Source organism: Labrus bergylta, chromosome 11 (genome assembly GCF_963930695.1).
Source record: "Labrus bergylta chromosome 11, fLabBer1.1, whole genome shotgun sequence".
NCBI classification, from domain to species: Eukaryota; Metazoa; Chordata; class Actinopteri; order Labriformes; family Labridae; genus Labrus; species Labrus bergylta.
In genome coordinates this window covers 29,407,143-29,434,228 of record NC_089205.1, presented here as the reverse complement: position 1 = coordinate 29,434,228, position 27,086 = coordinate 29,407,143, and the positions used below count along the sequence as shown (strand labels likewise).

At 43.0% G+C, this 27,086-nt stretch overlaps 1 protein-coding gene and 1 long non-coding RNA gene across 3 annotated transcripts in view; one reads left to right on the top strand and one right to left on the bottom strand.

Moving 5' to 3' along the window:
- LOC136180505 (uncharacterized) overlaps window positions 1-27,086 on the top strand; it is a 259,135-nt gene that overhangs the window by 95,394 nt on the left and 136,655 nt on the right. The gene's annotated exons all lie outside the window — the stretch shown is intronic.
- clip3 (CAP-GLY domain containing linker protein 3) lies at window positions 430-24,980 on the bottom strand. 2 transcript variants are annotated; one of them, XM_020656623.3, is made up of 15 exons: window positions 24,835-24,980; window positions 19,509-19,940; window positions 16,160-16,299; window positions 12,490-12,583; window positions 11,826-11,987; window positions 11,616-11,734; window positions 11,245-11,481; window positions 10,482-10,532; window positions 10,097-10,232; window positions 8,983-9,138; window positions 7,724-7,855; window positions 7,347-7,470; window positions 7,145-7,212; window positions 6,953-7,025; window positions 430-5,902 (listed from the first exon to the last, which is right to left on the bottom strand). In XM_020656623.3, exons 2-15 carry the CDS (start codon window positions 19,915-19,917, stop codon window positions 5,848-5,850), a joined length of 1,956 nt encoding a protein of 651 aa, XP_020512279.2. In that variant the 5' UTR covers window positions 19,918-19,940; window positions 24,835-24,980; the 3' UTR covers window positions 430-5,847. The 2 variants fall into 2 exon arrangements, with proteins under 2 accessions (XP_020512279.2, XP_065816170.1); XM_065960098.1 differs by lacking the exon at window positions 10,482-10,532.

The window sequence follows — 27,086 nt, the reverse complement described above, 5'->3', positions numbered from 1 at the left end:
ACAGAATATGTGTCAAAAAGCATGATTCTTAAAGTGTTGCAGTAGTGAACAAAGGAGCTGGGGATCGAACCCCCAAAAGAATTAAAAAATTCTCAAATATGGTCAAAGATTCGGCCATTGGTGCTCAGGTGGAGCATTTATATGAAGGAAAGTTCTCATTATAGCGTCGTATAGAGGAGTCTGCTGCTTTGTCCGCTACTTCCTGGTCGTTTGTTCAACTTTTCTATTCCTGAGTTGCCTCTGTCCCAACTTGTGTGTAACGTGTCGCTGGCGTCAAATTCAAATAGGGCATTGCATTTTCCAAAAACAGTTTTTTAAATAATATTTTACACAACGTCCAAACGTTTTAGGACGAGGGGTTGTGAGTTAATGAAACAAACCTCTGAATTTTTTTGTTTGTTCTGAGAGTAAAAACAACGGACAGACGGGTTAGAAAAACAACATCAAATTCTTTATTATATTCATAGAGTCATAGAGTCGTCACTGTTATTATTAGAAGCATTTCCATGCTGATGAGAAGAAGTTACACTTATTGAAAAAAACAAAAGAAATTCTGAGAGAAAGTTACAGAGAGAGAGAGAGAAAGAGAGAGAGCATGCAGTGAGTTACTGTCAGGGTGAGGACGGTGCTCCTTCTCCCCTGTTTCCCCTTTAACGTCTGTCAGCTTCACACACTTTTCAAACAGGAGTTACTCACACACATGGACTGTGACCGAGCACAGAAAATAACACACACACTTACAAAAACCAGAAAACAAAAAGTACACTTAGTGAAGTTATCAAAATATAGGCTATGTACTGTCCATTCTTAAGACGTATTGAAAACAACCAGTGCTGAGTTAGTTTCTATGAGAAGGAGATCGACATTTTATTCTTGGACATGAACGATGATCGATTATTGAGAATTTAAAGGACAAAACTGGTGATTCTGAATGTTTTAACGTTTCATGAGAAAGACGCTGCTGACTAAATTGCAGTAAATACGTTAAAATAGCCAATCAGTGGTGGTCTTGATTTAAAATCTAGAGTCCGCCCAGTCTAAGACCGAGACAAGACAGAGCAAAAATGCTTTTGATTTCGAGACTGTAAAATAGTGGTCACGAGACTTTGCCGGACCAATTTCCTAAGCAGAGTAATTCTTTGAAGTCAACCCACAATCTATTTTTTTCAATAAACCAAAAGGTTGTTGAGTCCAAACTCAACCAAAGTGCAACCCTTTAAGATTGCTTGTCTGGGTTGGTGGTCCTGAAATCAATAGTGTTGAAATTTTGTCAGAGATTCAAAAAGTTTGAGTGTTACTTTGTCCTGAGAAATAAAACAAACCAAAGTCTGCTACACATAATAAACCCATAAAAACAACCGATGAAACTTCAGTTGAAAAGCTAAAACATGCAGCACCAGTGTTGTCCTTAAAATGAAGCAAACAGAATAAAAGCTCATGTGACACGTTGTCTGTGGTAAGAAGATTAACCAGTGACTCACTACTGACACTTAGTGGCCGAACCAGAGCAAGCTCCACATTTACACTGCAGAAAGAACAGCATGTTCAAACCAACAGGGACATATTGACTGTACTGTACGTTTACTGTACAAAGACAAACCTCACCGTCACTGTGCTCCACTGACATCTATGTTCCTTTATAGCATGAAGGAGGCGGAGGATCCCGACTCTGCAGGGGAGGGGGTTGAGTTTCAGCCGGTGTGTGAAATTATAAACAGAGGTTAACTACATCATCTAGAGGAACGGTGTGGTTCAGGTTTGGAAAGGGGGACGGCTAGAGAAAGAATCTACAAGTATGACTTTGAGAAGGTAAAGCTTTGAGTCGTCTGCATATCACTTTAACAGGATTTCAAGAAATCGGTTTACAGAACGTTTCAAAGACAGTTTCGATCATCTAGCAGTTTATATAAGAGGCTGAGGGGGAGTCCAAGTCAGGATTCAGAAAGATAAGTGTGGTTTTCTTGCTTTGTTATCAGTCGTCATAAAGCGTTTTAAGTTTTCTCAAATAATCAGAACATTAAGAAGAATGCTTCTTCCTGTCAACAAGCACAGGAGGAAACCATGGTGGGATCCTCCAACAATAAAATTGGGGGTATTGCAAACTTCTGTCTAGGAAAGGTTATTTTCTCAAGGAAAATATACCTGCAGAAATGTCCAGTTATTCCTTCCAGTCAATTTCAGGAAAGCTTGGAAGCATCAACTGGCCATCGCTTCTCTACAAATCTCTTTTTTGTTGTTCTCATAGAGTTTTTGGGTTCAAAACCCATGCTAGTTACACATATCAGGACCCCACATACAACTCATGAGAAAGGTTGGGAGTTTAGAGAAGTGCTAGTCGCTGGGACATTCAGCGCAGCTTAGAGAGAATGGAAAGCGTTGGTCAGATAACGGCCTGGTTGAGCAAAACTGAACACCCGATGTTAGTAAGCGCTGAAGTTATCATTAGTAAGAAGTTGAAGCTGAATCCACGGCCACAGTAAGAACATTTATCAACAGCAGAGTGCAGGAGCAACCACAAAGTGTTTCCTTTGGCCGAGGCTGCAGAGCATGAAGACCGACTGAGAGAAGAATCTCAGAAAATTGTTCAGTTTGTTGGTTTTACCCAAAACGACCAGACAGTTGTTTTTCTGACTGACTGGTTTCAGAGCAGGTGGATTAAAAAAAGTCAGGTTTTTCAATTTATATGCAATGTGAAGCTATGCGCTAACTAAAGAGCGCTAACATTAGCATGCTAACACAACAATGCAAGACACAGGCAGTTGCAGCTCGAGCTGAGGGCAATTTTGTTTGGCGCTTGCGCTAAACTCCTCAGTGGGATCGCGAGTGGAGAGGGGTTGGAGGTGTGCCTCTGGAGGAGAGCGAAGGCTTCAGGATGGAGGAGGCGTGGCCTAACAGCAGTTTGTTTTAGTTTCATGCTGGTGCTCAAGGGCGACACCTACTGGATCAAAAAGTCTCACATTCTTCCTTTAAGTTCTATTTATCAGAGCTTAGCAAATCAAAAGTCCTTTGATTTTCGACTTCACAGATTGATTTATTTTGCTGATTCGGTCGTTCTGTTGAGTTTTGTGTATCTGGTCCCCGGCAGCCTCGGCCGTCGGAGTGTGAGCGTGTTCATCTCTGTGTATCGGTGTGCTTACAGAGTGTAAAGAGACATTAACACAGGAACCATTTCCACACAGAGATAGGTACACTGTTTACATATTGCTGCTTGCAGTTATACTTCAAGAGAGAGAATTGTTTTTAACATTAAGCACACACGTAAGTTTAGATCAACTTGTTTTTGTTAGTCTTTTTTGCAGGTGCTCACATTCACAAAAATGTATTTTCAAATGGAGAAAGAGGGGACGAGAGAGGAGGAGAGAGAAAGAGAGGGAAACTTTTACAAATCATGACCTCTCTGTCGAGCTCAGCAAGAGTTTAACTTCCCGTATGAAGAGTTCGATGAAGGGAGGACGAATATGTACAAATGATTATCATCAACACAGAAAGATTCACGTGAAACTCAACAGGGCTGAAAACACTTTGATTTAAACATTTTCGATTTTTTAAGTTGCATCAAACAAAGTCGTGGTTTTGGGTCTGTTAGCACTTTTGGTTAACGACAGGTTACAGCTCTTCATTAGATTTATATCATACATTTGACCTCTAACTAGATGGACTAATGTTTCTATTTGGCAAAACACTGATTGATAATGAAAATTATTCCTAAGGCGTTCAGTTGCTATAATGCCTGACTACAGTACGTCCTCTATTTTTAGTGTTATGACGGAAATATCCAGTCCAACTCAAAGACAAACCTGATCTTACAGCTGTACACCTTCGTCTAACTTTTGTTGATTTTAAGATGTTGGCAGTAAAGGAAACGGCCCAGCAGCGTCCTCGTGTCTCCCACAAGACCAGAAGAACGACTTAGTGATCTCACATCCCAACAGTTCAATGACGCCAACATGAAGGTCATAAAACATACGACTGACTGGAACACTATGATACAAACATGACGTTGGTTGACCCTGTTTTCAGTTGGAGATTAAAGCATGCAGGTGATTTAAATTCTAAGACCCACAGTCTACAGTTAGAAAGTCTTTGAGGATGAGATCTGATCCAAAGCCCTGACTTTAAGTTACATGTGTAACCCTGGTTCTCTGAGAGGAGAAACTGTCTCCCAAAGGCTCCGTCCACACTCCTAAGTTTTCATAGCCAAACAGCAGCTGTGTCCAAATTCAACCTTTCGAAGGACCCAGCCCTCGTTGCCTGCGTCGACCTGCTCAGGTCGCTCTGAAATGAGGCGGTCTGGTCTACAGAGGATTTTGTGTTCGCGTCACCAGCCATTCGCACCCTTCCTCTAGTGTGCAGCCGCACACCGGCGGGTTGGAGCTCGTCCTTGTTCTCTTTCTAACATCTCTCTGCAGACTCTCCTGCCTGTTTTTCTCATTTCACCTGTGGGTGTGGGGATTGGCTCTGGGATGCCGGAACTCGCTGTAACTCACTAGGTGTGCCTTTGGACGAATGGTGTGGAGAAAAGATCATCCCGTTATTTTGTCTTGTATCAGATAACAACAAAAAGAGGAAACCAGCTTTAAAAGGGCGCTCGTTCAAAACAGACGCATCACTAACACAGAGGCAGAATTGTTGTCATGATTACTGGGAAGTTGCATGTGGCATCCCTTATAAAATACTGCGGCGCAGTTACCACCAACTCGCAGCAGACTGTCATATTTACACTTTAACTGTGCGCAACTGTTAGTGTCGTTGTTCACGGATTGGAGGCTTTTTGCAATGACGCTCATTTACATAGAAAGAGGCACCAGAGCAAAGAGACACTTTTTGTTCGGTGGCGCAGTTAGAGGCACAGTTAACCCTTTGCATGTGTTTTGTAAATAGACGGTATCATTTTGACTCAATTGCACAGATTTAGCGGGCACAAGAGCCGGAAACTCCTTATGGGAAGTGGGTGAATTTCTTAATTCAAACAGGGTCAACAATGTTTCCAAAAACATTCCTTCAGGGTCCCTTCCTTCAGGGACTTATAAAACACCAGAATAGCTCGGACCTGAACCTCAAGTGTAACAGAAAGTTCTGGTTTAGGATGAAAACTTAGAAGTTTGGACTTATCCTGAAACACATAAGAATTAAGGGTAAATAAGAGGCCACATGCTTGTGTAAAAGTGGTTTCTGCATAAACAGGATCAGGACTTCAGCATGCAGAGAGAGTCTGAACACAAAAGAGAACCGTCGACCTCAGACGGTGGACGTTTAAGTTCTTGGTGTCAGAGTCTAATCTTTGCTTGGATTTAAATCTGCATCCTTGCCATATTTGACTCAAGCTAAGACAGTATTTTGCAGGTTTAAGACATGTTCTAAAGTTGGCTTTCATTTGTCGAGACTCAAATCAAGTAGCAGCTAAAACAAAGTAAACACTAATGTTTTTGATTTTTTTGTTATTTGTAAAGAAACTTTTTCTGCCCTGAATAAAGACACAATGTGGACGGACACTAGGCTTTGACGACGAGATCAGAAGTTGTTGATAAAAAGTGACAAGATGTTCATAGAGTATTTTGGGGGGAATTGCTTCTGCAGAGCTGGACTCTCAGTTTCTTTAAAGGAATGCAGGACGTTTGATCAGATACAAGGCACTATAGATTTTGCTATAGAACGGCTAAATTAGAGGGCTGAGAGTAAGAGAGGAGAGGGCCGGGGGTTTCACTACGAGAAGTTCGACCGACGACAGCGAGAGTCTGAAGAGAATAAGAGAGAGAGGAGAGAGCAAAAAGTAAAAAGATGAAGAGAAAGAGGAGCAAGGGAGATCGATCCGGTGGTGGAGTCTGAGGAGGAAGAAGGAGGGCGTGGTTAGGACTGCATCTCAGCACGCAGCATCCACGGAAACCAACAGCAGAACAGCAACCTGGAGAGGAGAAGGAAGAGAGGAGGAGACGAGGAGGCGAGGAGGTGAGGAGGGTGAACGTGAGTGGAGAAAGGGTGAAGACAAAGAAGAAAAGCAGGAAGAAGAAGAGAAAAGAAACGTTGTTTTAGAGTCTCTACTTTGATGTTTTTGCTCACTAGTTGGACATAGAAGTGACAGACATTTTAAACAAATATATCGTTCACAAAACCTCGGTGAACACTGTAACTGAACCTAATAGTTGCAGACATAGGGACACAGGGGATCGACCTTTAAAAGTATCCTCAAAGGGTCACTCTTGTACTCTAATCATGGGTCATATTTGACATATTTTGGGGTCTAAATAACTCTTAAGTAGCTTGCTTCAACCAGCAGTAGTCTAACCGTCCTTTAAAGGCTGCTATGTCATTTAAATGTTATATACTTAAACTCTGAGGGGGGATTCTGGTTCACACTCTTATTGAGAGACATGCTACTCACACATGGACAAACAGGACCCGTGGACATGGATTAATGGAGAGATGTAAAAGATGCTCTCGGGCCTGGGACCTGGCAACTCTGCAGCTACAAGACCAACTTCTAGAACTGGTGACCCCGGTTCCCAACCCAAGTCCTTACAGACGGAGCTACTGCTGCCCCCCCGATACTCCCTTGGGCTCAAAGTACATCTAACTAAATGTAATCCATTATTGTATTAAAATGGACGTGAATATCTACGTTTCAGCCATCCCCGCCTCTATTGACGATTCCAACTAAAGGAATCTACTCAAGTTTCTCCAAAAACGACTCAGCTATAAAAGAGCGTTCCCTTTTAAGGCCAAGGCTAAAGACTCCAGAAATCCACTTTTAGTCCAGTACCATGAATGATTCATAACTTTCAACTCTGAAGTGGTCACCTCTAGAGTGCTCAGGTAACAAACATGGGACTGTTTTCCATCTATTTTATATCTCTCAAACGTAAGCTAGGTTTACCGCACCAAACTGTACCGAACCAGACCAGAAGGCTTGGTGGAAACGGGGTCAGCAGTCTGACTGTACTCTGTGTGTTCTCACCTGGATATGGAGCTCTCAGAGGTTAGGTCTTTAGGAGAACGCATCGTGTTGAAGTTACGCTTCGGCTGTGCCACTGCAACACAAACAAACAAACAAACATTAGAAACAAATGTTGTTTTAAAAAAACAGCTGTGAGAGTCAGTCTCATCCTAAAATCCAGACTGATGCATGAGAACACAGAAAGAGACTCACTGGTGACTTGGTGGACTTTCTTCATCATGGATTTGTCGTTCTGCGAGCCTTCTTTAGGGCCTCCGATTCTGACAAAACAACAACGACAACAAGAGTTCATCGACGTCAGGATATCTGATGTTGTTTACTCTGGTTTATAAATGATCACAAGCCAGCACCAAGCTTCTACTGGTTTCAATATCACACTGGGACACGCTCTCACCTCTGCACACGGGAGGGCGGAGCAAACACTCCGTATTTGGGCAGGCAGCTGAAGTAGCGAACTCCAAACACCGAGCCGTCGTGTTTTCCTGTCGGCTGATCCAACTCGATGCCGAACCAGTAACCTGCAGGGACACGAGAGGTCGACACGGATCAGCATGAATGAATGGTAGAAGATTTGACTTTAGATGAAAAATTAAAAATACCAGAGCAGATGGAAGAATATTAGAAAGTCTGCAGCTTTAGATCGATACTGTACTTTTATTTTAAAAAGGTGTATCCTGTGATGCATTTCAAACTAATCTTTATCTTCTCAAGCATTACTAAAAACAAAGTGTGCAGCTTTTAGAGTTCAGCTTTTTTAAAAAGCAGACGGACCTGGAGCAAAGTTTGTCTTCCCGTAGAAGCGGACGATACCGTTTTTCTGTCCGGCCACCAGAACCTGATCCCCGACTTCTACGTTCAGTCCCTCCGGATCCAGACTGGCGACTGATGTCTTCTTCCTCTGGGCTGAAAACAGACAATGTACACACACAATCATTTCACTATCCTAATTCAATACTTTAAGGCTTTATATGTGATTTTTTAATCCAGCAGATGTCGCCCTTGAGCACCAGCATGAAACCAAAACAACTCGCGCTGCATTGTTGTGTTAGCATGCTAATGCTAGCGATCTTTATTATGCTGGTATCTTCACACTGCATGTAAATTTAGCTGAAATGAGCGTGATCTAGAAACACAGTTAAGCAGTGAGTACAGTATGTTATTCTTCTTTTCTCTAGTCCCTCAATTAAACAACTTTTATACACGAGGGGAGGAGTCAGCCGGCCGTCCCGGCGATGTAAACAAAGTGAAGATAGGACTCTGAAAACTCTGAAAACATCACAGACAGTGGGACTCGGGTGTTACACCCATTGTAGACAGTCATGACTCACAGAGTTATTTTCAGAGGATATACTTGATTTATATATTTAAGAGTGAAAAATCACATATAAAGACTTTTGATGGGAGCAGTAATTGGGAGCTAGAGGAGGAAGATGAACAGCTGAGTGACATGTGCTGATTTGGGGAGGTTGAAGACGAGTCACACTGCTGCGTTTTGGATCATCTGCAGGGGTTTGATATTACAGGTAGGAAGACCTGCCAGGAGGGAGCTGGCAATGGTTAATGCATGATATCACAAGAGCCTGAACCAGGAGCTGTGCAGGATGCAATCGAGGCCATTTGAGCCTTAAATGTTAGCTGGTCATTAATCATGACATCCAGGCTCCTGCAGACTTAGGGTTAGGGTGGACATGAGTTTGGTTGTACCAGGTTGGGTGTTGATCTGTGGTTGAACAGAGGGACTGGATGGAATAACAAGAAGCTCAGTCTTTGATATTGGCGCTCAATTGTCCAGTTCGAGGAAATCCACAAGGCATTGCGAAATTCTTGTGAAATTCTGTGACGTCACTCAGCTGACACATGTACATGACGTTTTAACCCCCTATATTGATATTGTTATTGCACATTTACCACATACCACACCGCATGATAACCTGCTGCTGTAACACCACAATTTCCCAGTTTGGGATCAATAAAGTAATTCTATTCTATTCTATTGACTGAATCCAGCGTGAACTTTAGAGCCGTGTTACCTTTCTCTCTCTCCTTCTCCTTCTTCTCTTTCTCCTTCTTGGTCCGTCTGGCGAGGCGGGAGGCCAGGTCCAAGCGGGGGGTTCGTGGTGTGGAGGTGACGGAGGAAGGTGCCTGATCCATCGCTTTGGAAATCTTTGACACGGGAGCGAAAATCCCTAAAGAGCAGCAGAGGAGGAAAAACTCACTGAGCCGAAAGCAGGGAATGTCTACCTGAAAACATCAGTTACACAACATGGGCTGATGTTTTAGTTTCTGTTTCTGTCTCCACTAAGTCCTCCTTCTTTTCCCTGGGTTTTATTTTCATTCTTACTCCCTTCATCCGCTCGCCATCTCGGCGAATGTAACAAGTCTTTACCGTTAATAATTCATGTACCTAAATGGACTGAAGGGGCTTCTGTGTGTTTAAACAGTGGAGTCCCTCTTATCTCTGAATCCAGCAGCTCCATCAGATTCAAGCGCGATCAAAAGGTTCCTGAGTGTTATCATACTCCATCTTGGTTTTGCTGTAGATTTAATAAAATATTAAATGCATCTTTATTTACTTAATGATTTTTTTGTATTTTTCTAGATACAAATTGAGACTCAGAAATGTGTTGATGTCAGAAAGATTTGTAGTGAATAGTGAATTGTCCTGATTTTGTTATATTGTCTACATACTGTAAGTCCTGTTTTGCTCTATTTTTATGTTTTCAATGTTTGTATGTCTTTTTCAATTGGGTAAATTTTATTTGCGATAGTATATATTCTTACTTTGTTATTTTTACTGTATTTTATTTGAACTTTGTTTAATCTCTTAAGGTGAGGTTTTGAGATAAGCCCTCACCTGGACATGTGTTTTATTTTCTATTTGTTTTATTTTTCTGTTTGACTCTTCTTTCAAAAAATGTGCAAATAAACTAAACTAAAACTAAAAAAGCATCAAATCGTTTGGCTTCTGTAGGGAAACACAGTCAAGATGTCTTTGTTTTTGTTCACTCACATTATGTTCCTAGCTTTACATCTTATTATTATTACATATTCATTCCTTCAAACTGCACTGCCCCACTAACAAATACTCTATCCTTTACAGGGATTCAGGTCCCTGCTTGAAGGCATCATTGCGGCGGCTGTTACCGAGCTTAGGAGGGCAGATGAAGTAGCGGACGCCGCCCACGCTGCCGTCGTTTTTCCCCTCCGGCTCGTCGAGCTCCACGCCGACCCACTGACCGCTGGCGAACTCTGTAGTCCCACAGAACCTCAGCGTGCCAGTCTGAGAGAGGAAAGAACTCTGTTAGACATCTGTAAAACACGACTGCAGAAGAACTTTTGAGCGGGTTACTTTTATTCTGGCAGAGAGTCAGTGAGTCTGCTGCTGGGGGGGGTATGAAGGGAAGAGGGAGAGGGGGGGGCTGCAGATGGAGGGAAGGTAAACAGGTTTTGTTTGGAGGAGAGTGTGCTGTTAGAGCAGTGACTCAGCTCAGTTAGTCTATCATCCAGCCGGCGCCCCGCTCCAACCGACCTGTTTGAGGTTTTCAGGCTGGCTGTCGTCTCTGCTCGGGTCTCTCTGGAGCTACAGAGAGCGACACAGTGAGAACACACTGTTCAGAACATCGCGGCGGCCATGACAGCCACACAGCCTACAGCACACAAAACTTTTCATCCGCCCTGCAAGAACGCACCACCGAGAAGGTGTAGAGCTGCAGAAACTGTCTTTTACTCTTGTGCATGTTTAAACATCTAAAAGTGTGCAGAAGAGCCAGACTCTTACTGCACTGCCAAAACTCAGATCTCAGCAGGTTTTTTATTACATCACACAAATTAAAATTAAAATCAAAATCAAAATCAAAATTAAAATTAAAATTAAAATTAAAATTAAAATTAAAATTAAAATTAAAATTAAAATAAATTAAAATGGACGCCCTGTTTCTCTGGGCCAAAGAGGAGCAGGATCGTCCTCTGTCGCCCAACAGATCGAAGCTTCAGAATTTCACATTTCAACCCGTCAGGTTTCAGGACGGTTTTCTTCTTCGCCTCCGTCCGTTTTAAAGCCCGGACTCGGGGAAGGCGGCGCCGTTTCTGGATCTGGTTTGTGATTACGCAGCTGGATAACACTGTCGTCATTGAGCCTTATGTTGTTTATAGTTCACACATCGTCCTAACTTTATAGGAACGGGAGGGTAAAACATTGTGTTGTCCGTACACTCTTACAAGCACCCTTTAAGCTCAGAGTGAAAACCATTATCTTCTATCTTCTAAATATTCCTCGAAAGTGCTCCTCTGACCTTCATGTCGTCGAGCAGTACGCGCTCGCCCAGCTTCATCCCCAGGGAGGACAGCATCAGGTTTCCGGGGATGTTGTCGTAGTTTGGCAGCGTGGCTCTGGGGAGGTTACAGCTCAGAGGGACGGCGTCCAGCAGCAGCTGCTTCAGCTCTTTGGCCACCATGGCCGCCTCCGCCTTGTCCAGACTCATGTCCATCGGGTCGGGGACCACGTCGCCCGGGACCTGGCTCTTATCATTCTGCAGAGAGTGAAAACTTTTAGTGAGCTTGATTTACAAACGAGTGTGAGTATTTGAAGGGGAACTTCAGACCTTACTTTACATATTCTTGGGCATAAATCACAAACAGGAAATGAAAGGTGTTGTTTTTTTACCCGGACGCTGGGGTTTGCTCCGTGCTCCAGCAGACATTTGACGGCCCCTAGACAGAGGTTGGAGGCGGCGATGTGGAGAGCCGTGCCGTAATGAAAATCACTGCAGGTGGAGTTCAACACTGTGGACACAAAAAAGGAGAGCAGGATGAGTAAGCACTTATTTCCTTCGTGTGTGTCTGTGTATGATTGAGTCTGTCAAAGTGTGCGTACCTCTGGGTTTAGCCGCTTTCAGCAGGATTCGGATCAGTTCTGGGACGTCGAAGTACGCGGCGTAGTGCAGAGCGTTCATGTTGGTCCAGCGGCTCCTCAGACTGACGTCAGCGCCCAGAGAGATCAGCTGACTGGTGAGACGCAGGGCGGCGGACGGGTCGCCTGCAGACGTGAAGACGATGAAAGTGAGAGACGCTGAAGGCTTGAACGTTTGTTTCACCAAACAAACACAAACACATATTCTGTCAGTCACCAAACTATGAAATCAATGAGTTCTACACTTCTACAATTCACTTATCAGACGATTTTATCCAAAGCGACGTACATCAGAGAGTAAGAACAACACAAGCAAGGATCTAGAAAAAAGGGAACAATGTGAGTAAGAGCAAACGATCAGCTTTGAGTCTGATTGGACACACAGGTGCTGACAGGAAGTGACCAGAGACAAAGCACAACATTGAGGGCAGTTCTTGAGAGCTCTAATCAGTATAGAAACCATCTTATAAGTCATCGTTATCAAACAAAAACCATCGTCATTACCATCATCATCATCAATAATATGGAGACCATCATCATTAAGTTAGTAGGTATTCATGAAAGAGCTGGGTCTTTAGCTTTTTCTTAAAGGTGCAGAGGGACTCTGCAGAGTTAACAAACATCTTACCGACTCCATGAGCGCCGGCCTTACAGCTGTAGTGCAGCAGCGTCATGTCGGTCAGGCCGTCGCGGTCATTCACATGGCAGCCTCGCTTCAGGATCTGAAATAACAAGACAGACACAAAGAGCAGGACGTCAAAACACAATATTTACCGTCTCATCAAAGTGTTCATCCTCAGATCATCTGAGGGATTCTTTTGTTAAATGTCTTCTCCATGTAAGAAAACAGGTCACTAATGTTTTTTACCAAAGTGTAACAATGCAGGAAGCCCAAACTAAACGTGGGCAAAGTTTCAGATCATGAGGTAAACCTGTTGGAGTAATCCCAGGATGAGTCTGCAGAGGGCGCTAAACAGCTTGTTCTGCAAATTACAAGACAGTCGCCAATACGCAACCAAGTATTTGACCAGGTGGCTTCAAGCCTCGACGTAAGCCGCTGAAACCTCTTACATAGACTCTCTTCTGGTCAATCAGAAGAAAGTGGGCACGTGGGGAAGGGGGGCCTGAAAGAGATGGTAGCTGAAATTAACCATTTCAGGCAAGAGTCGAAATGAGTGTCAGATAAAAAAGGAGTTTTTTGAGTTCAGATGGCCTAGCGGTTAGGGTGGCATCATGTACAAAGGTAAAGTCCTCTAAGCGGACGACCTGGGTTCAAGTGGCTCCTTTCCATCATGTCACTCTCCACTAACTCTCTCTCACTCACTCTCCCAGTTTTTCTACTCTATACACTGTCCTCTAAGGTATAAAGTATGTGGAGATCAAACCCTGCAGATATCTGGAGCTCAATCCACACTCAGATGTTTAGGAGTGATGTGTTAACAGCAGGATTATGAGCTCCTCATGCAGATGTGCCCCGCAGCGTTCTGCCCCTGAAAGGCTTCCTGAGTCTCTTTGTGGTTACATGTTTAAGAAACTACAAAATATTATTCTAATCCAATCAAAAACAGCTGAAATGAGGGAGTGGACTTATGAACTTTGGACTTGTGAATTTGTCATTTTGGTTGTTTCACTTCAGCTCTCTGTGATATCTCGTAAACGATGTGTGATGTTATTTACATAAGTAATGGCCAGAAAAATGTAAAAGTAAAAGTTATGATATTTCGAAAAAAACAGGTTTGCAGTTGGTGCAGAACACCTGGTAAGAAATGTGACACTTGAATCCATCTTTCGGCTTCTTTCTGAGTCACTGTCAGCTCCTTGTTTTTTATTCCTGCAGGCTGAGTCAGCTTCCTGCTGAGTCATGGTCGAGCCTCATTGACTCTACATCTCTCTCTCTCTCTCTGCACCACACTATCTCTCTCTTTTCAAATCGATGCAGCCATTTTAACTGGGTCAATGTCACTGTGTCTGTGTGTACTCGTATTACTGACATTGTGAGGACTCACCTCTGAAAAATGTAAAGTATGAGAAGTCGAGGGCCCGTGTCAGCTGATTTTTATTGTTGCGCTCTAAACTGAAAAAAATCAACTTTAAGAAAACCACACCAGCACCTTGTGCCAGCACCGAAATAATCTCTTCTATTTAATGTTTTGTATTAGTTAAGTTTTGGTAGGCTTCAGGTTAGTAGTCTTAGTTTAACTGAGATGATGCATCCACAGGTGAAATGTTAGACTGCAGGAACTTTACGTCAGGGACCAGGACCTTTTGCAGGAAATCAATGTGTTGCCACAGCAGAGACCAGGGACTAAATCAAGACCCTGTTCTGGGGGTTGTACTGTCCTTTAGATACTGTGGAGATGGAGCTTGTAGCGCAAATTATTTTAGCTTTGTTAAATATTACGCACGTTTATGAATAACTCTTGGGATAAATTATTTTAAAAAGCAACCCCTGTACAGTGTGTACGATTATAAAAGATGAGCTATTGATGCCAAATTCATTTCTTGTTCCAGGCTGTAAACACATTTATTCCTGCTGTAAAAAAAAGAGCAGTCATAAATGGTACCTAATGCAGAGTCTTTGGCTTTAGCAGCCAGCCCCAGGTGGACACAAAAGGAACTGCAGTTTTTTGCACATCTTGCAATAGATTAATTTTTTAACAAAGGAGCTAACTGCATGGTTAAACCTTTTTAGGGCCAGCCTGTTTAGCAGCTTTATTAAAGCAGCTTTCCCTCCTGTTTGTTTTTATTTTTTAATAATAATAAATGTGGATAATGATGCATGTCTCACAAAGAACAAAATGTGTAAGGCTTCTCTCTTACAGCTTTAATACCAGCTCCACGCAGCTCAGGGGTCTTTCATTGTTCATTATCTGTGTCCGTGTACTGTGTGTGTGTGTGTGTGTGTGTGTGTGTGTGTGTGTGTGTGTGTGTGTGTGTGTGTGTGTGTGTGTGTGTGTGTGTATCATGAGGGTTGAATCTGGGTCATTGTGACAATGACAACTGAGTGTGGTTTCGGGCTCCATGCCAGAACAACTAGAGCAGGGCCGTTTTCAGGCAGTTTAACACAACTGGTCGACTGTTTGAGACACAAGATGACAAAGAGAGAGAGTGAGACCTGCAGTCCTAGCTTGATTGTAAACTAACTGTTAGCTTTTTTTAGTTAGCATTAACATTAGCTGTAGTCACCAAGCTAACTGGCAACAAACCACAGAGACAAATCTGAAATTAAATATGCTGGTGACCATCTGAAATACATTTAAAGAGAAATACCCTCATTTATAGGCCCTTGTTTTACATATTTTGGGGTCTAAATAACAGCGATGAGGACTTCAGTTCCAGACTTGGACTCGTGTCACACTTTAGTTGCAAACAAATGTGACAAAGACTTCAACCTGTCGCTGTCCTCAGAGAGTTGAGATCTAAGTTGGACTTGCCCCCCCAAAGACTTGGGACTTGACTTGGACTTTCAGCAGGTATAAAAGGTTTGGGAATTACTCCGGTAGATTGCTTGAATTGGCTACCACAAAACAAGCATCAAAGGTCGCAGCGTTATCCTTTAAAAAATAAACTTGTGACACAAAAATTGTGTTCACTTAAAATGTCTGACAACATTACATCGTGGATCCCTACAGAGGAAACCAAATTTTTAAGGACAAAATGCTGTTTTGTCAAACAACTGTGACCGTTCAAAGCCACCAAAGTTCATGGACCAAAGAGTAATTCTACGTCTCAGAACACAGGAGTTGCTGATATGCCACTGTTTGACTCTTTGAGTGTGTTTGAGTTTTTTGTGACTTCAGACTCTTTAATGGCTTTTTTGACCCAATGCAACCCAATTCATCATCAATAATATGGAGACCATCATCATTAAGTTAGTAGGTATTCATGAAAGAGCTGGGTCTTTAGCTTTTTCTTAAAGGTGCAGAGGGACTCTGTTTGGTGAGATACATTTTGACGGCAGCCTTGAAGAAAGCAATCTACTGCAATAAATATAACCTTTCTGTTCCTGTGAGACCCCTAGTAGGTTTTGTCACGTCACCAGAATTTTAATCTCAGATACGATTCTAGTAATAATCAAATAATATCGTTATCTGTGATCCCAAAACAACATTTTAAAGTTACAGGCAAACTCCCACACACTGTCTAGCTTTCAAACCTTTCTTTATTGGGAAATGGTTTGGGAACTAGATCTTCATCAGGCAAACAGTTTGTCAAAACAGACAGGACTTCTTCATGTTTGTTGACACTGTTAGATCCCCTGCCACAGGAAACGTTTTGATGTGTTGCTGCGTTCTCACCTCATTGCCGATGATGTCGATCTTGTGCTGCACCTGGGGAACCCACTGACGCACGATAGCGAACAGCTCCGGGATGGTGGTCTGAGGATCCATGAGGATCTCCAAACAGGCCGGGTCATTTGGGTCGAAGAAGGTGAAGGCTGGAGACAGACGGAGATAAGAAATGTTAGAGTTAACACCCGAGCAGGACTGGAAAGCGGGAAGATTGACACACAGGGAAAGAGTTGAGGAAAAGTTTTGTAGAGCAGAAAACAGCGGATCAGGCAAGACATTGAGGCCAAAAACTTTCAGCCACCCTCGTTAAATCAGAAGTAACCTGTGAGCTTTGCACTTTCTCTTCCTGCCAGCTCGGCAGTCTGAGCTCTGAGAGCGGATTTCATTTCACTGAGTGATTCGAACCACCTCGACAACAAACGTCACTTTACTTCACTATCAGCGGCTCAGGAGTCCGTTAAGTTATTCAGACAGCCCCAGTTTTTTAGTCCACAGTCAGACTCGAAGTGATTAATGATAAGCATGAGGTGAAACAACAATCTCAGAACTCATCGGACATTATCTGATGACGATACAGCCTCTGGGAACGCTGGCCAACTTTCTAAGGCTTCCAGTGAAAGAAGCAATTAGCTATAATGGGCTTCTGAAAAATGTCCATGCATTTCATTTGTTAACAGTACGACTAGCAACTTGAGAAGCAAGACTGGAGTTAGAGTTATGCAGGACCGTCTCAGCAAAGAAATCACCAACGACCTCCTCACCTCTGCAGATTCTAGTCACATCAGTATACTTATTCTCCTCGACCTTTTCAAATCCTTAGACACAATCTCCCACGCCATCCTCCTCAACACCCATATGACCATCTAGGCATCACCGGATTTGCACTCTCTTAGTTTTAATGCTACCTCTCAAACAGAAAACAGTCCGTCAGTCACCATCAGAAAATCCCACTCCCACCCATCTCCGGCCAAACATGGTGTGCCTCAAGGCTCCGTACTTGTTCTCCTCCCTCTTTATCATTTACATGCTCCACCTCGTTTAAAACGTTTCTGAACAAAAACACTCAGGCTACAAACACGAACCAGAATTCTTTGAATGACACAAATGACCTTCTCACTGATGCCAAATCAGTATACTTATTCTCCTTGACCTCTTGTCAGCCTTTGACACAAGCTCCCACGCCTTCATCCTCAACCGCCTAACTCACCACCTCGGCACCACAGCAATAGCGCTCTCTCTCTTGGTTTCAATGCTACCTCTCAAACAGAAAACAGACTGTCACCATCGGCAACTCCCGTTCCCCAATCATGCCACCATACTTGGACCCCCCCACTTCATCGTTTACATGCTCCCTCTCGGTTAAAACATTAATGGACCAAAGCACTCAGACTACAAGCATGAACCAGAACACTTCCGATAACAACAATTGTTTAAAGGCTTTATATGCGATGTTTTAATCCAGCAGATGTCGCCCTTGAGCACCAGCATGAAACCAAAACAACTCGCACTGCATTGTTGTGTTAGCATGCTAATGCTAGCGATCTTTATTGTGCTGGTATCTTCACACTGCATGTAAATTTACCTGAAATGAGCGTGATCTAGAAACACAGTTAAGCAGTGAGTACAGTATGTTATTCTTCTTTTCTCTAGTCCCTCAATTAAACAACTTTTATACACGAGGGGAGGAGTCAGCCGGCCGTCCCGGCGATGTAAACAAACTGAAGATAGGACTCTGAAAACTGAAAACATCACAGACAGTGGGACTCGGGTGTTACACCCATTGTAGACAGTCATGACTCACAGAGTTATTTTCAGAGGAGATACTTGATTTCTACATTTAAGTTTTAAAGATTGCATATAAAGCCTTTACATTGAACTTTGTATCTCTGGGATAAAAAAGTAGAAGGGAAGAGAAATAAGCAAAAAGATCATGTGTTCAACACATTACCTCCCCTGATTCTCATACAAAAATCTGTCAAAATAGCGACACTTTGCTGCCTAAAAGCAAGAAATTCGATCAGAATCCTCGTAGCAAGACTCTCACAAATGTTAATGTAAGAAATCGTCATAAATATGTTTGTAGAAACAAAGTGAGGACTGAAAATTGTCAGTCAGGCGGAGGAGAACTGCTCTGTATTCACTGCTGCACGGAGAGGGTCAAACACACACACACACACACACACACACACACACACACACACACACAGAGAGTGTATAATGGAGTTGGTCGACCCTGAGTTTGTCTCATGAATACTGATCACCCTGTCAGACATTCAGCAGTCATTTCAGAGCTTTTCAAACCTATTGATCGTTCAAAATGATACAAACTTTATGCACCGACAATCCTCTGCTGTTTATGACTCCGACTTTCTCTGCATGCATACTCTGTCTGTGTGTGTGTGTGTTTTGTATATCTGTGTGTGTCCTCTTAGAGATTCTGCAGATGTTTCTTCACTTCACTGTTTTGTGTTGTGTGTTTTAATGGGAATCAGAGGCTGAACTATATATAGGATATAGTTACCTATTTTGATATTGAGTTTTTAACTAAAACTCTGTACAGTCTGTATATGTTACATAAATAATGTATTTACGGTGGTATGATGTGTGTGTGTGTGTGTGTGTGTGTGGTATTAAAGGTGGTGTTACAGTGTGTATTTAAGGTGGTATGATGTGTGTGTGTGTGTGTGTGTGTGTGTGTGTGTGTGTGGTATTAAAGGTGGTGTTACAGTGTGTATTTAAGGTGGTATGATGTGTGTGTGTGTGTGTGTGTGTGTGTGTGTGTGTGTGTGTGTGGTATTAAAGGTGGTGTTACAGTGTGTATTTAAGGTGGTATGATGTGTGTGTGTGTGTGTGTGGTATTAAAGGTGGTGTTACAGTGTGTATTTAAGGTGGTATGACGTGTGTGTGTGGTATTAAAGGTGGTGTTACAGTGTGTATTTAAGGTGGTATGATGTGTGTGTGTATGATGTGTGTGTGTGGTATTAAAGGTGGTGTTACAGTGTGTATTTAAGGTGGTATGATGTGTGTGTGTGTGTGTGGTATTAAAGGTGGTGTTACAGTGTGTATTTAAGGTGGTATGACGTGTGTGTGTGGTATTAAAGGTGGTGTTACAGTGTGTATTTAAGGTGGTATGACGTGTGTGTGTGGTATTAAAGGTGGTGTTACAGTGTGTATTTAAGGTGGTATGACGTGTGTGTGTGGTATTAAAGGTGGTGTTACAGTGTGTATTTAAGGTGGTATGACGTGTGTGTGTGGTATTAAAGGTGGTGTTACAGTGTGTATTTAAGGTGGTATGATGTGTGTGTGTGGTATTAAAGGTGGTGTTACAGTGTGTATTTAAGGTGGTATGACTCACTGTAGTCTTGGGGCAGAGGGGCCTGGGCAGAGGGGTGCACCATGGCTCTGCGACGTGGCTCGTGAACCGGACTCTGGTACTGAGACACGGACAGCGGTTCCTGCTCCTGCTCGGCCTCCTGCTCCCTGCCGGTCAGATGCTCCTCGTCTTCCTCCCTCTCCTCTCTCTCCTCCTGCTCCTCCTCCTGCTCGTCCTCGTCTTCGTCGTCCACCTCCGCCCTCTCCTCGCCCTCGCCCTCCCTCTCCTCCTCTAGCCCGTATTCCTCATCTTCCTCCTCCTCTTTCTCCTCCTCCTCTTCCTCCTCCTCCGTCAGCACCTCCTCCTCCTCCTTCTGGACCCTGCCCTCCTCCTGTTCCTCTCGGTCGTGCCTCTCCTTCTCCTGCACCTCCAGGTTCTCCTCTTTAGTCATGATGAGGGATTCTGCAGCTGTGCCTGTCACAGAGGAGGAAGTAAAATTAATGTCAAATAAAAATCACATCTATTAATAAGAATATTTTTCATCTATGACATCAAACACTTGTGCAGCTTGAACAAATACCCGTCAAGTTTGAACAAGTGGTAACCTCTGGTTTTGAAATATGAAGCCAGACAGGAAGTGTAAAAAACTGCAGTTCCTCAAGTGTCCACTTGAGGCTGACTCCAAAACCCAATTAAGTAACTTTCAACTAGGCAAGGCAAGTTTATTTATGTTGCACATTTCAACAACAAGGTAATTCAAAGTGCTTCACACAAGACATCAGAAGCATCACGACAGAGGAAAGAAAAGAAACATTAAAATAGAACATTTAAAAATCACTGAAATTATTAAATCTGAAAATATGTTCAAATAAAAATAATTAAAATTAAATTAATTTAATAAAAAAATTAATTAAATTAAAGAAATTAAAAGGGTAAAAAAAAAAATACAGTGCAGAGTAAAAGTTTAAAATCTTATTAAAGCTGTTTAATTAAAGGCAGCTTTACTAAAAGGAGAAGGTTGGCTTTCTTTTTTTAAAGATGTATCCTTTTGGGCTTTCATGCCTTTTATTCTGAAAGGACAGTGGATAGAGTTGGAAGCCATGAGAAAAGAAGCAGCAGGTCGGATTGGAAACCGGGCCGCCTACTTGGAGCGTGCTAGCAGCGCCACTCTGCTGTGATCTGTTTCAAATGAGCATCAAGTCTGTTTTTCACAGAGATCGAGCCGGACAGGAAGTCAGTCAAGGGAATGTACAGAGCATCTGGTCAATTTCAAAATAAAACACCTTATACTTCAGACTCCCAATCGTATGTTCCCGCGTGATCTTGTAGTTCTCATGATGAGATCTTGTGAACTTGTGTGTACAGCTGCTTATGGCTGCGCTCTGCGACGCCCCAGAAACTGAGACAGTGGGGCAAGGGGCTCCTCCCATTGGACAACGCAAAACAGTGGCGCCACTATGTGGAAATTAACTTTTAACTTTTGCTCAAACAGTAATCAGACCTGCGCATCAAACGCCTCATCAGGAGGTTTTTCAAGCTGTCCAATCGAGGAGCAGCTTGGACTCCTCCTGTCTGAACCAGGACCGGTCCCTGTGATCCACTAAATCATTTATTCCTAGGAACCATCTTCAGATTAAGACCGGCCCGGTCTGCTCTGCCTTCAGTTCATCCACTCTTCTCTGATCTGCAGCATCAGACGAGCACTATGTTTAGCTCCTGCATGAGTGTGTGTGTGTGTGTGTGTGTGTGTGTGTGTGTGTGTGAGAGAGAGAAAGCAGGGATAATGTAAGCCAATTGAGCCACTGATTACAGAGGTAGCTAAAGACGCTAATGCTAACACTCAGTGTCCATCATCGGCCGGAGGATGGATTCGGCTCTCCACTTTAGAAAATGGACGAGGTGCTGAAATCCATCCAGGAGCCACTCCCTCCATCAGCACAACATCCGTCTCATCCACCTCCATCATCTAACGTATGAGGAAGGAAGGACGGAGGAAAGGAAGGAAGGAAGGAAGGAGGGAAGCTAGAAAATGTGCAGAATCCTTGAAATTGGTTCACATCTTTCTGGGATAATGATTCACTTTATGATCTTATAACTGATCATGAATTTGAAAAACAGCAGACTGTGTCCTGGTCCAGTTCGTCTGCATCACCTGGAGTCTTTCAACACCACAAAGAATGTTTTTATTTTACTTTTAAGAATCATTTCATCCCAAGAATCTGAAAAACCTGAGCTTATAAGATATGTAAACTATAATAATGGATGAAATATTTAAGAATATAAAATGACATGCGTTTCCCCTCATATTTGTTTTTATAAAAGCCCCAAAAAAAGATCCAAAACAAGTCTGAATGCAGAAAAATGAGCAGGAAGTTTACTCATCCTCATATTATTATGCTCGTCTAAACACAACACCCTCAAGTTTACAAGGAAAATGTTTTCCTTGTTTTTGGACCTCGATACTTTCAGGATTTTGACCTCCTGCTCAGCGTCTGAAGCGTAAACTTCTCTTTCTTTTGCAACATGAGCTGAAACGATTCTCCTGCACTGTGAACGACATCAGAAGCTTTACACACACACACACACACACACACACACACACACAGACACAGACACACACACACACACACACACACACACACACACACACACACACACACACACACTGATCATTTAGTAGGTCAAAGCAGGGATATGAGATGTCTCTATAGTGTGAGCATCCACACAGACTGAAGCTCTGTTGTCTTTTCAATCAGAGTCAGATACCGTCTGCAGCGGCTGCTACATGCTAAGCTAACCGTTGCCATCAGTTGCATCAGACGTGCAGACAGAGGGGCGATCTGATTGGCTGAAAACAGTAGATCAGGATCAAATATAACTTTAAATGTACAGAGATTCAGTTTATCTTTATACTCAAATTAAAAACTCCTCCATGACTCCACGTGTGTCGGTGACATGTTGGTGTAATCTCAGGTCTCAGCTGGTCGCTTCACAGACTGAACTGAAGAGTCATCGGTGTCCAAACGGGGGCTGAAACATTCCTGACTCTGCTGAGGGCACGACAAAGGTTACGCAAAACGACCACATGAGTCACCGCGGATATGAAACGTGTAGAATGCACACGGGGAAGAAGTGTGAGCGAGGAAAAGGAGACCCAGTATTCTGAATGATTCCTGAGGCCTCGTGTCCACCTGAGCGCCAGCGTCTTCTTTCAGTTGTTTTCAATTGCCCAGCGTCTTTTCTTCTTAGTGCTCCGCCTTCTTTGTGCGCCCGCTCCGAGCGCTCAGGTTAAAAATCTTTTGAACTTTTCAGAAAGGCGCTCCTTTCCAAATGTCTGATATTCCCCGTGTCGAAGCTTCGTCTCCTCGTCCTCCTCGCTCCGTGTCTGATCGGGAAATAAACGACCTCAAATATAAAACATGCAGTGAAAAGTGACAGAGCCGTGTCGGTCATACAGCGGTAACCGTTGTCAACAGACTGTTGTCATGGAAACAGGACGGACGCGCAGCGCTTTTCTTCTCAGAGCATCAACGCTTCATGCTAACACTCCCCGAGCGTACAGGTGCGCACGGGGCCTGAGGGTGATATCGTTCCTTTAGAGCCTCGAGTCGGGTGTGTGACCCGACCCGAGGCTCGTCCCAACCGACTATTTGTCCAAATAATCCTCAGATGTCAAATCCAAGTTGACGGCGTTCCAGTAACGAGTTGGCAACAAGTCGGAGAAGCTACATGGCAGCTAACGCTAAAGCAACATGACCACAGGTAGCATTTCATGATCCTATCGTTGAGATTGATTTATAACGTGCAGCTTAAACTTTACTGTTGATGCACGTAGCGGCCATGTTGGATTTTAGCTCGGGCTACTGAAGTTCCTCTGCGTGTCCGAGTCGTAATCCCGACATCAGAGGGCGTTACCGACGACGCGTCACACTGGCAACTTTCTGACTGTAAAGTTTAGCTGTACAGCATCGTGTTCGTTGGTAACTTAGTCTTAATTAAATCAGTCACATCGATAGTGTCGTGCAAGTTTTACCTGTTGACATGACGTAATGTTATTTTCTTGCACAAACTAGCTAACAAAACGAGGCGGCCATGTTGCTTCCCCGACTTGAAACTGGAACGTTCTCAGCTGGGGTGTGACGTCATTCCAAGATCTGACGTCCGAACTAAACGGTACGCAGCAGCTGATCCCGACGGAGCAGAGTGGGGTGTGAACCTGAACTGCAAAGAACCAAAATAAAACCTTTAAACTCAACAGTCTGGGAACGTTTAAAAGCCGACCCGTACTTCAGAGATAATGATCTCATTAAGCCGCTTGTTTGTGTTGTTCTGTGACGTTTTTGGATTCGTCACATTTTTTTGTATCAGATAAAAATATATATTTAGCTGATTCTCTCCTGCCTTGATGAAGGCTTTATGTTGTGGACATGCATGATACACAAAACCCCAAAAAGGACATTTGTATGCATGTACACAAAATGATTTTTAATATTCTCTAAAATATTTCATTAGGTTCTGAGTATCGAGCTGTGGAATAACAGGATTATTATTCTAATAAAATAAAATAAATGAAATTAAAGGGTTGTAGTTATTCAGACAGGAGGAGATTCTCCCTCCCCACACACAAACACACGGAGGTCCTGTGGGATCACTGGTCCAACTGGAAACCACCAGAATAACAAAGCGCAGCAGACCGACTACACACCCTTACATTTACACGAAACGACGATTTCACGGTTTAATATCAGAATATTAGGGGTGATTTTAAAGGTGTGTGAACGCCATGTGATGTGGACCAGCAGGTTGTGAGATGAAGAGGAGGAGGAGGAGGAAGGAAGGCCATAGCAGCATCCTCCTCCTCCTCCTCCTCCTCCTGTTTCTGCTCCATCCAGCCTCCATTTTACAACAAACCAACCCGAGGACACAAACACAGCCAACACACGCACCAATAAATCAGAGACAGACCCCGGGTCGGCTTCAGACCCAACATGACAGCGATGCTTTATTTTTAAAAAACAGATTAAATCATAATAGAGGAAATAAAAGGCGACAGATCAGGTTTGGTGGTTTGTGCCAATGTGCGTAGTAACGGGCAGGATGAGGGGGGAAAAACGCCCCACGGACAGACAATGAAAACACGCATCAGAATGAAAGGTGTGCGTCAGCTTCATCCACGTCAACAAAAACAACACGATATTCTTTTTAAAACATCATGCTGTCTGTACGTGTTACAGAGGTTAAACAGGGTTATTAAAGGGGTTTGAACAGCGCCCCTCCTTCAGCATCTCCATCTTCTCTGATAAAAAAACAGCACGAAAAACCACAAAGCACTAAAACACTAAAACCTGCAGGTGAAGGTGTTTTTTACCTGGAATCAAGCCGCTGGTTGTGTCGTGATGAAGAGGTCCTCTCTGCTCTCTGATCGCAGCACAAACAACACTGATGCTCTCTCTCTCTCTCTCTCTCTCTCTCTCTCTCTTTCTCTCTCTCTCTCTCTGTCTCTCATCCTCGCTCTACCACTCTCTCTCTCTCTCTCTCTCTCTCTAATTTAATTCAGTCCATGTCTGCTTGCGTCACGTATTGATTAAAAACTGGGATAAAGCAAACAAATAGACAAACGACAGCAGGTCCCACATATAAACAGATGTGCTTCAAAAAGTAGAGCTACAAAAACAATCAGGCTATTTTAAGAGAAATCTTCTGTCACTGCTAAGAGGATGCATCTTGATGAAAAGTCTCCAAAATATCTAAATTTCCCAAAATGTCCAACTTTCAAAGAGAAGAATTTTTTTAATTCATTTTAGAAAATGAGAGAAGACTAGGTAAAAATGCTTTCAATTCGAGACGATGCCTTCAAAAAGTGATCTCCTACAGCACCAGTGTCAGCAGCTCTGTGTGAGTTCAGATGTCATCTACTTTGAACTTATCTCTCCTTTATGAGGGATGTTACGCTCTACTAACATTTCAGGTGTTGCACCGGCTGAGTTGGTTCCAACAAACCAAAACAACTGGTGCTGCATTGTTGTGTTAGCATGCTAATACTAGCGATCTTTATTATGCTGGTATCTTCACACTGCATGTAAATTTACCTGAAATGAGCGTGATCTAGAAACACAGTTAAGCAGTGAGTACAGTATGTTATTCTTCTTTTCTCTAGTCCCTCAATTAAACAACTTTTATACTCGAGGGGAGGAGTCAGCCGGCCGTCCAGGCGATGTAAACAAAGTGAAGATAGGACTCTGAAAACTCTGAAAACATCACAGACAGTGGGACTCGAGTGTTACACCCATTGTAGACAGTCATGACTCACAGAGTTATTTTCAGAGGAGATACTTGATTTATATTACATATAAGTGTGAAGAATCACAGATAAAGACTTTACTTTGGTCCTCAAGCAGACACTCGATGAATCTTGCACTTCTGCATCGGCTTCATTTTTTTAACACTGGAGGATGCCACTTGAGCTACAGCAGACTTTTAGCCTCCTGACAAAACAGCTACAATACGGCTGCTTGCATTCAAGTATCAGTCACGGCCCTAATTACAAACAACTATTTTCAAAATGGTTTTCAATTGAGGAGAGAGCGTTCACAGCAAAATGCGGCAGCACAGAGATAAAGCACAGCGCCTTCTTTCGGAGAGCTCTGCCTTTTTTGTGTGGCCGCTCCGAGTGCTCAAGTCGAAAAAGTTTTAAACATTTCAGAAATGCAGCTAACGTCACCGACTGTCTCGTCTGAATGTTTGATATTCTCTGTAGTTTTGCCACCTATGGATCACGTCCTGTACCCAGAGCCAGCGCTTTGCTGCCCAGGGAAAAGCGCTAGGTGGACATGGCGCCTTAAAGCGTGTTAGGAACAGAGCAGAGAGCAGTTGCAGAGACTGACCATGGCGCTGGCTGTGGAAACATTGACTAGAGAGGGTGTGCGATCAACTCCCGAGAGCGGTAAGAACGCATGACGGCACACAGGGATCATGAGGAAACTGCCAGTAAGGACAAAACTTTCTAAAACTGCCACCTCTTTTGAAATGTCAACACTTCATACAAATTTCCTTCCTTATGTTTTAAGTTTCCAAAAATGCCCACCACTTGAAAATGAACATCTTGAAATTCTTGGAAACTGCTGTTAGATTACTGTTAACTATGTTTTATTTGTTTTCCAAGTTGTTTTTACTCTTACAAATATATATGAACATTTTCCATGAGTGAAAATGTTCTCACTTTCTTTATCTATTCCTCTTCAAAAGCATCCCAACTAATCAGAAAACGTCCTCACACTGAAAGTCAAACACTGACGTTGGTCCTCACAACAATAGAAGTACAAGCAAACACACACACACACACACACACACACACACACACACACACACACACACACACACACACACACACACACACACACACACACAGTAATGTGAAGAGAGTTGCTAAACTATTGAGACGGAGAATAGGTTTTGGTGCGTTTACTGACATCTGTAAACTTTATATCATGGTATGTAAAAGCTAATGTGGTAGGCTAACTAGTATTCAGGCCACTCATTAAGAAAATATTACAACAACAAAAAGTAATAAATATGAATCCTGAAACATGTTTTTTTCCCCGTTGTTAACGTGAATGAGAT